The sequence below is a fragment of the Castor canadensis genome, chromosome 6 (genome assembly GCF_047511655.1).
Source record: "Castor canadensis chromosome 6, mCasCan1.hap1v2, whole genome shotgun sequence".
Taxonomy (NCBI): domain Eukaryota; kingdom Metazoa; phylum Chordata; class Mammalia; order Rodentia; family Castoridae; genus Castor; species Castor canadensis.
In genome coordinates, this window is record NC_133391.1 from 102101726 (window position 1) to 102114152 (window position 12427).

At 37.9% G+C, this 12427-nt stretch overlaps 1 protein-coding gene across 4 annotated transcripts in view; it reads right to left on the reverse strand.

Moving 5' to 3' along the window:
- Nucleotides 1-4210: 4210 nt before the first annotated feature.
- Nucleotides 4211-12427, reverse strand: part of Adgrv1 (adhesion G protein-coupled receptor V1) — a 609243-nt gene continuing 601026 nt past the window's right edge. For all 4 annotated transcript variants that reach the window (XM_074077095.1, XM_074077094.1, XM_074077093.1 and 1 more), the window contains one exon: nucleotides 4211-4644. In XM_074077095.1, the coding sequence (XP_073933196.1) occupies nucleotides 4526-4644 (119 nt within the window). In that variant the 3' untranslated portion in view covers nucleotides 4211-4525. The remainder of the gene's footprint in view (nucleotides 4645-12427) is intronic.

Consider the following 12427-nt stretch of genomic DNA (forward strand, 5'->3'; position numbering starts at 1 on the left):
GACTATTTTAGATACCTCATATAAGTGGAACCATGAGTACTTATCTTTCTGTGACTGGCTTATTTTACTTATCAACGAAGTGAAAAGCAAGCTATGGAATGGGAGAAAACATTGACAAACCAGTCAAGCTCTAAGATATATAAGAAACTCCTACAACTCAAGAGCCACCCTTCCCGCAAACCAAAAAAACCAATCAACCAACCAAACAAAATTCTAATAACCTGGTGTTAAAAACTGGGTTAAAGGCTTGAATAGATATTTCTCTGAAGAAAATACACTTTTTTTGTTTGTTTGTTTGGACGGGGGTTTGAACTCATGGCCTTGTGATTTTGGAAAACTATTCTACCAGTTGAGGCAGACCTACAGCCCCAAAGATGGCATGGAAATGACCAAAGGTATATGGAAAACACTCACTGTTACTAGTCACCAGAGAAATGCAAATCAAAAAACCACAACGAGATATTACTTAGTACCTGTCAGAACGATTATTAATTTTCTTAAAAAGTCAACAATTTTTGGTGAGTGTGTGGAGAAATTAGAACCCTTGAACACAACTGGAAGGAAAGTTAAATGGTGTTGCCTCTATGGAAAATAGAATAGAAGCTCCTCAAAAAACTTAAAAATAGACTTACCATATAGTACAGCAGTCTCACCTCTGGTGTTTATCCAAGAGAATTGAAATCAGGATCTGAAGTGATAGTAACACTGTATTTATTGCAACACTGTTCATAGTAGCCAAGAGGTGGGAACAATCTAATGGTCATCGACAGATGAATGGATGAAGAAATATGCTGTATGTACACAGTAGATCACTTACCCTTCAACCTTCAAAATGAGGTTCTGATGAACTGTGAGGAAGAAGATCTTTTAAAAAGAGAAGTCACTCGTTTACTATATAATAGCTATGTGCTATTTGACAAATATTCAGGAAAGGGACAATAATGCCTTCATGGTTCTTATGCACCCTTCTGGTAGGTGTTAGTGATCAACTCTTCCAAGCTGGTAAGAATGGGGCAGGATGACGGACAGTTTCATACACCTTGTGAATCAAATGTCTTTTAATCATATGTTGTAAACTGTAATGAAAATTATTATGATGATGATTTTTTATGTTTTTCTTGAGATGGGTCCTCACTGTGTAGCTCAGGTCAGCCTTGAACTCCTTGTTCCTCCTGCTTCAGCCTCCCAAGTGCTAGAATTACAAGTTGTGTACCACTATGCCCTGCTTTGTTTGCTTTTTTTACAAAACAAATATTAGCTGTTCATTCCTAAATTTAAAAAAAAGTAAAATTTGTGATTTCACTCATGAAGTACCAAGAGCGTTATCACAGTAAAAAGTATAGTTTGGCCTTGATGGAATTTAAATTATTTTATCTATTAGAAAGCAGTGATTACTTATGTTTACTCATGCAAGAAACTCACATTACTAAAATGATTTCATGTACCAAAAGTGTCAGTTTTCTGGAGCTGTGTCACCGTAGCTGTTTTGGCTCCAACTTTGGTGGTGATCACTAGACCCTGCTGCTGAGGCCCCTGCTGTGCAAGCTGGGAACAGAACAGAGGCATCACAGCACTCCCAAGGGCATGGCAACAGTATCTGACAACAACATCCCTTTGTCATAGATGATGGGGAACAAGGTTATTCTTCATTTTCTTTTTCTCCTGAAACCATGTAATTTGTTTTAGGAAAATATATTTGTAAACTATAAATCAATGATACTGAAGTATTTATAGATATCTGAGTTGTTTTGAATATATTCTTTGTTAAACCTTTTTATCTTCAGTGTAGTAAATTCCTAATTAAGGTAGTTTCTTAACTTGTCCAGATATTTGAATTGTTATAGTGAAAATATTGTTTTCCACTTTGAATACTGTGCTTGTAGTCACTGTATGCATATGCTAGCTAGTCTGTATTATAACTCAACAACACATCTTGGATTTTCTAAATTTTTGTAAAAGTAAGTTTTTTTTTTTCTATAGTATGGAATTTTTCATGGAATAAAATTTGGGTACGTGAGAAAAAATGAGTATGAATAAAATTAATGTATCAATTAAGTGCAGCTCAGCTAAATTGTACTTTATTTCTTTTGTCAAATAAAAACACTATGAAATTCAAGGTAATGGAAGAGTTTCCTAGCCTCATCACTGAGTCCCTTCTTTAAACACTATCCATGGACAATGTGGTCTTTGACTTTTATGAATCTTGCTAGAGAAACTTGGGGAGACTGGGTCTATGCCATAACAGTTAAAAGGTCCAGGAAAATCCCTTGAGTGTAATTTGTTCCCTCCAAGATTAGGCTATGTAGGAGAGAGACCCACTCTGACAGCCAGCCACTTTGGGAAAGGTCAGCAATTATTTATCTAATTGATTCCTACTGTCACACACATGTACCCGGAGACCTTAAGAGCTAAACTGAAGGAGAATCTCAAGTACTGATAAACACAGGTGAAATTGTTTGGGAGGTGCACTCCTGAGTGGTAACTCTTTTTCCAGTCATACCTCCTTATGTATTTAAACATCCCTGATAAAAACTGAGGGACATGAAAAATATTAATTAAATCTTAAAATGCCTTGAAAATCAACTGAAAGCTAAAATTCCAGAATGAAATACTTTCTGTGCTCTGCTTACTAATGTTTTAACTCACTGGGTATCTCCTGTCTTATTAGTAAGAACTCCACCAGGGTCATTGCCATTCCATGTCCCAGTCGCATACCCTCATACTTGCATCTAAATTAGGAAAAATACTTTTTAAAAAAAATAACATTCTAAAATGCAAATGTTGAAAAAACCTCAAGAAATAAGAAAAAATAAACTCTAAAAATATGGAAGCAGAGACATTGCTAAGGAAATGCTAGCTGTCTTGACAGAGGAAAGAAACTATGCTAGAGATGGAGAATAAAATTTCTGTTTTAGATGATGCAGATATGTTGGAAATACATAGAGGTGATGGTTGTACAACATCACAGATCACGTTGTGAATGTAATTAATGTTACTGTATTATACACTTAGATGGGTGAAGTTGCAAATTCTAAGTTATAGTCTGTATATTTTACCATCATTAAAAAAAACCCAATAATATACCAAATATCAGTGAATTGAACACTTCAAATGGGTGAGTTTTATGGAATGTGAATTTCTATCTCAATAAATCTATTAAAGAAATATCATGGATTAAAAAAAAGAGGATCAAGCCTACTGAAAGAGAAAGGCCACAGGTGACATGTAAGAGTCCCGGCCTTCAGTTTTCATTCTTGAGACCTTGGGTTGATTTGCTACTTTATACATATACTACATATACTATACTTCCCAGGCATGGGTGCCATTTTAGTCTACACTGGGAGAAAACAGGATGGCAAACTGTTGCTGCTATTGGCATATGAAGCTTATTTGACCATCTACTAATCAAAACTCAATATAAGAGAGGAGATGGGAGAGAGAGAGCCCTCTCAGGAAGAGGAGAGGATCAGTTTACAGTTTATCAAGATAAATATTGCTATCTTGGGTTTCATAAAAACAAAGCCACACTTAACAGTAAAGATATAGCATTTGGATGATTTAATTATGGCTTTAGGAGAAATTATTGACAGAACAAAATTTTCTTAAACTTATTAAAAATTTACTCTTTTCTCGAGATGATATTTTCTCAAAAATATTTAAGAATCTCCAAATAAAAGGTCAAAAAGCCTTCTGGTTCTGTTTCTCATGATTCTTCTGTAACCACAGTCAATGAAATCATTTAGAACACAAGAGCATTCTGGGATAGACTTTCTGATTTCTCATTCCAAGACAAAGAAAGACTGAAAAATTCAAATCAAGAATTTTTTCTTTAAAACAAACTCTGTACTGTTTGAATGAGTCTCCTCTTAGCTGTATGAAAGTGCTTGGTGGAGTTATTTTTAACTGGGGACAGAACATTCATTCTGGAAAGCATTCAGATCCCTAATTTTATAACAAGCAGAAATATATAGAATTGATGAAGCCTATGCCAACTGCAGTATTTCTGTCAACACTTAGGTGCAGAATCATCAACAGACTTTAATTTTACATTTTTCAGGAGTTGTAGTCTTCAAGGTGCAGAGAAGTCTTGAATCTGGATGACGTTTGTTTGCCTGAATACACAGATGCTTGACATCATCTGGAGATACTTTGCTTTTTTGCCAAGAAATTTGTAATTTCTTTACAAATAATGAGTCCAAAGGATACCAAATGGATTCTATTTCTTTTATTGATTATTACTTTTATTAAACATTGTTAGCCAAGTAAAATGATTAAAAAACAACTAATATTATTGGAATAGGTGCATCCTATTAACTGACCTAAATGAATTCAGTCTTTCATTATAGCAGTGAATTTTCACGTTGCGCACATATAAGTAACATAGTCCCAAATATAACAATCACGTCTGTGTTAATCCAGAAAAATATATACATTCCTATTAAACAGACGTATATACTAACAAAGTTTTAGTACAAAAGCCAAAACAAATAAGAAAGCATCCTTATTCTAATGGTTAGTGATGCTCTTAGAGATGGGTGTCAGCGATGGGTATCCGCCTGAGTTCTACGATCTGAGAGTCAGTCAAAGTACCTCCCTCCTGGCTGCCTTGACCAGATTCATTGTCACTGACACTGAGACCAGCACCTGCAATTGAAACAAAAAAAGGATAAACACAAAACTTCACACTGTTAGTGCAGTGAATCAAGAATCAAGGATCAAGCTACATAGATCCAAAACATGTTTATATCAATATTAGTAAAAAAAAAAAAAAACCAAACAGCTAAATATTTAGAAAAGATAACACCTAACAGTCATCGCACTGTATTTTAAGTTGACTTTGATAGTTGTTAGAAGGAGAAATTTATACACGTTATTGTGTTCTCCATTTTTTTGCTTGTTTCCACATGGTGGACAAGGCTTCTGAACATAGGAAACCAGACAGGTTATCAGAGTTTTCCAGTGGAGGGGTGGGAATATGGTTTGTTGTTAGAACATATACAACCTCCAGCCCTACAAGCTCCACTTAGTTCAGTAGCTCCATCAGTGTGGTCAGTGTTTTGAGAAGAAAGACTGGTTTGTGTGATGGGGAGACACCTGGAGTCCTATCAGTGCCTAGAGGACAAGGGCTCTGTAGAAGCAGACTGATCCTGAGATAAGGACAGTTATGTAACACAGTGCCAAAGCGATCCCCAGAGAAACCACGAAACTAGCTGTTGTTAACTATAGACTATGCCCCAAGTGGTCCACTATTCACTACAGTTTCCCACAATTCAGAGTAACTCAGAAAACTTAAAACTGTGCTAGAATAACACTACTCTTTTCTTCTGTACTGCAGAAGACCACATAAACTCATATGCTTTCTCTCTCTGACACACGCACACCCACAAGCACATGCGTGCACACACAGGCACACACACGTAAAGAGAATAGGGATGTGGTCACAGGGTGTGTTGGTGTGAATCACCAGCTCCCAGCTTCTCTCCCACTGCTGGGCTCTTGACTGCAAAAAAGGAGGAAAGTGACAAACCAGTGGTCAGGGTAGCTAAGATGTCCCTCTCTGTGATGGAGGAACAGCAATTCCACAGAGTGGCCAGTTTTGAGAAGATGGTGACTTAGATTCAGCTAAACCTATTTGGAGAAGGAAGTAGGACCCAGTAAACACTCTTTCTAGCCACCACCGGCTATCCCCATCCTTCACACCCTCTTTGTTAAAGGCTGCTGTTGAAACTCCACTTCCTTCCTTTGCTTCTGTGCTACATAACTTGCCCATCTCCTCCTCTGATGCGCTGGTTCTTGCCAGAGTTCTTCTGCTTTCTCTCATGGCTCCTGCTGTCTCAGCTCTAGAGAGTCTTTGAGCCCTGCTTCAAAGTCAACAGGATCTGTCTGAGCCTTGGTTGCTCTCTAGCCCATATCTCACTAGTGTTTCTGAGCATCACTGCCTTGGCACACGATGTTATTATGCTGACACCTCTGTCTAGGGTGAGTTCTCATTCCCACCTCCTTAATCTGGCTGCTTCCCCTGTTCCTACATTGTCTCAGATGGCTGGAAATGTAGCTCAGTGATAGAGCACTTGCCTAGCTTGTGTAACCCCCAGTACTGCAGAAAAACAAACAAAACAAAAGCCCATAAACTCAGATATTGTCTCTGCTACCTGTGGAAACTTGACAATTCTCCTTTAAAATTTCTGCCTCCCTCTGGATTATATCCATCCTATCTCTGTCCTTTCACAACGTGCTATCATCTCGCTGTACCCCATGAATTATGTGGTTCAACCCTTGTCTTTCGGAAAGTGTCCACCAAAGCTGATCAGGTCTCTGACACACTCTAAATTTCCTCATTAATTCCTACTCAATACTCTCTCTGTCTCTCCATCAAGCCCCATCTCCACACCCTTTTACCAGCACTTCTTTTTACCATTCCTCCAAACTAAGAAGCTGGAGGAAATAATATTTGAAAACAAAATAATTCTTACATCTGACAAAATTATTAATCATATCCACTTTATTCTCCATTTGTTCAGATGATAAATTTTATGGTTATTCCATAGACATGTATATATGAGTCATGAAATAAAATGTTTAGCAAACATCCATGAACTCTTTCCTCAAGTTAACAATTAGAATATTTTGAATGAAAATGCATTTTGAAAAATTTAGTTAAGTTGCTAAAATTGAAATGAAAAATAAATACATTTAACATAAAAATCATATTTGTTATTTCTCTTGGTAAAGGAAATAACCAAACCAGAAGATTAGGCAACCCAGGGCTTGCAATTATACATTGCCAAAAAAAAAAAACAACCAAAAACCACTCCCCTCCAGTTTGCCACTGTTCTCACCCATTCCTCTTGAGTCACACATGGCCCTTGCCTAGCTTATAAAGGAGACATTTGAGTTTACCTCTAGGACTTCAAAGGTACTCTGCCAGGGAAACAGGGAGACCGTCCACTTAGAAAGAGCCTCAGTGAATTGGTAAATAAGTGGTTATTCTATAAAGAGAAGGTGACTGGGGCCCTGAGCCTGTAATAGCTTGAACTGGGCAAGAATGAACTAAAGGGCTAAGTAAGAAAGCTGCCCAATATGGGACCAATTAAGGAGAAGCAGAGAGGACCCCACAATTAGCATTAAGGAAGAGCAGACTGAATGATTTCATGCCTGCCTGCTCTAAACACCACTAGAAAATTGATGACCTCCAGGCAAAGAGCTCTAGAAAAACAAGTTCTGTACTGAAAGCTCACTAAGCTTGGTTAGTAGCCCACAGCTCTGAGAGATGGAAGTCAGTTTTAGATCTAGCCTCCTCCAGAGCTACCAAACTGAGGTAACCTACCTCACCCTCCCTCCTAATTTCTTCCCAGTTGAAATAAATGTACAAAACCAGATACTAACTCTTCACTGAGATGCAGGAAGGACACATATGACACGCAAGTATGACCTGGCAGAGCTGGGAGCACAAACCAGGCCTCTCATCTCTTTGTCATTCTTCAAATGATCTAAGATGGTACTTTGTAGTCAGTATTATGATATTCTGAAAGCTATTCTTGTGCTTACATTTTAAGTCAAAAGTCAAGAAAAACCCAGCCACTGTGATAGCATCTGCTCTTCCCTTTGGTAGACATAACAGCCAACTCAGAGGAACTACAACTAAAATTTAATCTTAGAGCTTCCCTTTTCTCTCAACATGTTAACCTGCTTGGGTTAGGAAAAGGTTGGTATTTCTCCTGTTTTACAGATGGAGAAACTGAGTGAAAGATCAGAAGTGTTCACTGAGGTGCCCATCCCACACAGCAGGGAAGTCATGGAACAGAGATTCCCACTCATTCTGATCTCAAATGCAGGGTGGAGCTGCTTCTGTACACACTGCCACTTGTGCTGCCATCTCTAATTAAGTTGCTTCCTTGGTCTCAAGGTTTTGAGTGTTCAACTCTGTCTGCAGAATAAATTTCAAACTCTGGCACAAATGATAAGATTCCCCAATCTTAACCTCACTCCATAGACATGGGTGCAGTGAAGAATCAGGTGTTACAGAATATATTGTGAACATTTCAAATAGTTTTTAAGTAGAATATTAAATTGAGCCCAACAAATAATTCAAACCCCTGAACCTAAACTCTGCCAGAGACTATCACAGATGCTTGACACAGACTATCTCCAAGCCCCATGAAAACTCAAAAGCTAATGGTAATAACCGTTATTTGCTAAGTAAGGAAGCTAGAAAACTGCAGAACTGGGATTTTAATGACTTTGTGGCCCATTCTTAATTTGTATGGCTCTTCCCAGTGTGACAGTGATAGAAATGTCATATCCATTTTTTTCTGAGGAAAAAAAAATTCAAAATCTTGCCATAAAATAATTCTTCCTCTTTTTCTCTTTCTTCTTTTTGTGGTACTGGGGTTTTAACTCAGTGTCTACCCTGAGCCATGCCCCCAGTCCTCAAAATCTTTCCAAACTAATTTTTCATTTTGATTTTGATTCTCACCTAATTTTTGCAGAAGTTCTTGAAGGTAAATAAGAAACAGTGGGTTGGTATGGTATTACTCAAGGAGAAATTAATTATTAAGTTGCTTGAGTATTTAGGGGTCTTGATTTGGAATGTTCTCATTTGTGTTCAAGGACTAGTCATTTATTTTCTTCTATCTGAAAAGTAAATCATTTCCAGGAGGGCAGTGTTGTCTGTGATATTTCTGATATTGGCCCAAAGTACAAATGGATGCTCAGGGGTTAGGAAGAGTGGGGAATCAGGCTAATCACTCTGGGAGAGCCTGTGAAGACAGACCTTGTTTCTAAGACAAGTATGCTCCACGTTTGACACTCCTTAGAATATCAGCTTTGGATCAACAAAAATTGTCAGTACTCAAGGCACTTCTTGTGAGGAGTGTGAGTAGAGTTTACTCACTCCAGACCCCCCTCTGTTTAGACTGAGTCTCCAGCTAGCCTGGTATCTTCTCTTCTCTCTTACGATGGATTGTCCCAGGGTGACTGCTCCCATTGTTCTAAAGACCTGGTTGGGGACATTGATGGTAAATTAGATAGTTCCATTTTCTTTAAAAAAAAAAAAAAACCTAATGATAACCAAGACACCATGGTTGTAAAACTGAGTGTCCCTTTTGTCTGTGGAAAGGCACTTCCACCCCAATTAAATGGAGGACACTATGTCCTTTTAGAGTTAATGTGGATTTTTCTAGAAAAGCCAATTTAAAATGCCAAGTCTTTTCTTTCTCTTATTTAAAAAGATTCAATATGGTTAAAAATTTGATGGAAAAGTCCATGTCTGGTTTTGGGGCCAACACTTCTCTTTTGCTTTTAAGGTTTTGGGTTTTTGAGAAAGTTTCCTTTATGTAGCTGAAGCTGGCTTGTAATTTATGAATTTCCTGCTCAGTCTCTTGAGTGCTGGGATTATAGGTGTATGTCACAATGTCTGGTGCTGGACTTCTTTTTTAAATCAAACTCTTTTCTGGGTATGTTGTTCCATTTCTATAATCCCGTACTTGGGAAACTGAGGCAGGAGGATCTTGATTTGGAGGCCAGCCTGGGCTACACAGTGAGACCCTGTCTCAAAAACAAAATGAAAATAAAAACCCAACCAAACAACAAAATATATTTGAATATTCTTGTTTTTATTGTTAATTTTAAATATGTCCCAAAACTCTACATCAACACACCAGTCTCAAAACCATTGTCTTGCTCACCTTGGAATTCTATTGGTGCTACTAAGCACGAACTTGGAGCCTGACAATATATTTGTCAGTAGCCAGTTTGGAAAGTGGCTACTTGCGCTTTCTTTCCCTCTTAGAGGTCTGGTCTTTCTCTCAGTTGATTTTAATGTCATTAGAGAACATCTTAGCTAAAGAGTGTTTCAGGTCTTGTGCATGTCCCTTACCACAATGGTATTCTGCCGTTCCATTCCATTCTGTCTGTTGCATTCAGTAAAGGCATTCTAACTTCTGACTATTTCAGTATCTGCTCAGATCTCAACATTATTCCTATTCACAGTTGGTGAAATCTAAGAGCAATCCAAGGGGCACAGGAAATGGCACAAGTGGCTATTGTAATGCCTGCTTGGTCAGTCCCCCTTCCTGAAAGTCGTCCCTCCGTCCCTCCTATTTGGAGTATCAGCTGAGATACTAGTACTGTTATCTGGCATAGCAGAGTGTAAGCTTTGGCCCAGGGCTAGGCCTTATTCTTATTTCAACATCTTCCCATCCTTCTTGCATCTGGGATATATATCTAGGATATATATATATAGGTGGTACTGGATATATATCTAGGATATATATATATATATATATATATATATAGGTGGTACTGGGGTTTGAACTCAGGGGCTCACACTTGGCTAGGCAGGCACTCTACCCCTTGAGCCACACCACCAGGCCTCCCTTCTTGGTTCTGATGCGATCTTTGATTAGATGGATCATGCTTCCTACACTTGTGACTTATTCACCTCTGTCATGGCTATGATACGCTCCCTGACACATATTTTAATACAGGAGTTAGGGGGGAAAGTACACAGGCTACACAGATGAACAGGTGTACAATTTGAGAAGGATGAATAAATCTCTTCCTACCTGACTCTACCTCAGGGCATGAAGTACTATATAAGCATGCATCCTTTTCATGTCAAAGGGTTTGAGATCCTTAAATTTTTTTCTATTAAAACATGAAGACCACAGAAAATTCTTTTCCTTCTATCTGTGTTCATAGACTATTATGAATAATCCTAAAGCTAAGAAGGCAAAAAGCTAAAAGACCCATTTATCCTTAAGTTTTATTTATCCTATTTACTGCCAAAGACCCATTTATCCTTAAGTTTTCATTATTCTCTAAGGCCAGCTGCAGATGCAATGAACTGCAGGGTGGCGGGTTCGTGCCACAACACTGGAGCATAGGGAGAAATCTGTGGGTGACTGAGTCTCAAGTAAAAATTCTTAGGTATACCGTAGATACTGTTATTTGAGAATGAGATAATTTTTGCAATGTAGGATTTTTCAGATGGAAGGGAAAATAGGAGTTTGCTACCCCTGTTAGTGGAGAAAGAAGACACGGTTAAGCCATTTGGCGAAAGTCAGTGGTCATTCTGGGAGCTGGATGCTTCACCTCTTAAGCTAATGGTACTCATTGCTCCAAGTCAGTGCCTTTGGAGTAAGGAAACCAGGTGATACAGAAGGCTTCAAGCTAGGATTCCTTAAACTGGTGGTATGTGAGCCCATTTCAAGGAGTAAAGTGGGACAGGAAGGGAATACATTTAAGAATACAGGAAGGGAGTAGCTTTAAGGGAATACATTTCTAGAGCTCTAACTTCCATATGTACTCTTCTGAAGATATACTTCCTTCCCTCCCTCCCTCCCTCCCTTTTTTTCCTCCTTCCCTCCCTCCCTCCATCTTCCCTCCCTCTCTCCCTTTCTCTCTCTCTCTCTTTTCTTGTGGTGCTGGAGATGAAATCCAGAGCCTTAAGCATGCTAAGCAAGTGCTTTACCACTGAGTTACATCTCCAACTCTTACTTTTAGTGATCACTTATTAAAGCACTTAATGTTTTTGTTGATTTGTTGAACAGCAAACTAATAAAACCTGTAACAACTTAGTATAGGAGAAACTCTGTAGGATAAACTGCACAGGTATTAGAATGAAAACATAAGTTTAAGGAGAAAAGAGAATGATGCAAAATTTCCAAACTGTAAAAGTCTGTTTGTACAGTTTTAAAAAGAGTAAGAGTAGGTATCAAATTACTAAATTACTGTAAAGCTTTTACATTAGTTTTAAAAACAAATGTAAAATTTTTATTTTAAAACATCAAATTGGTAATACAGTGAAATTTAACAGAGGAACTCATGGACAAACTGAGGAACTCATGTTCAAAATGTCAGCCATTACTCAGCTCTAATCAAGCAGTGCTTCAATAACTTTATTGTTCAATTTTTCTAGAAAGTATACATTTTTATGGGATATCTCTATACTTTTAATATTGGCTCACAAAATGTTGAAATGCTATGAGGGACAAATAAAACACTTTGGCCAAATCTGACCTATAGGTCAATAATAAATTCTGCTGCAGAGGGAATAGCATGTTGGCTGCTCCTTTATTTTGATCACAGCCTGTGATCTGCGGGTGGTGCCTGATGATTATGGGGCCCTTTCTAAAAATAGAAGAACCAGTGTTAGAGATTGTTATTTTGATTCTTTAAAGTATTTATTTCCTAATGAGTTTAGGGAACTCTAAGGAATGCTAAACTAAATCTATAAGTAAGCAAGTCATTCCATGCATTCCTGAACCAAATGAATTTAATACTTGTTATATATTTATAGCTCATAGGTCTAATTTAATTATGCTCCAAGAACTGGCTTTATGCTTCCAGGATTAGAACCTCAACAACAGTGTATGTACCTGAGCATGGTATGTAATCTGAAAGCCCCTTTTCAGTCCCAACTCTA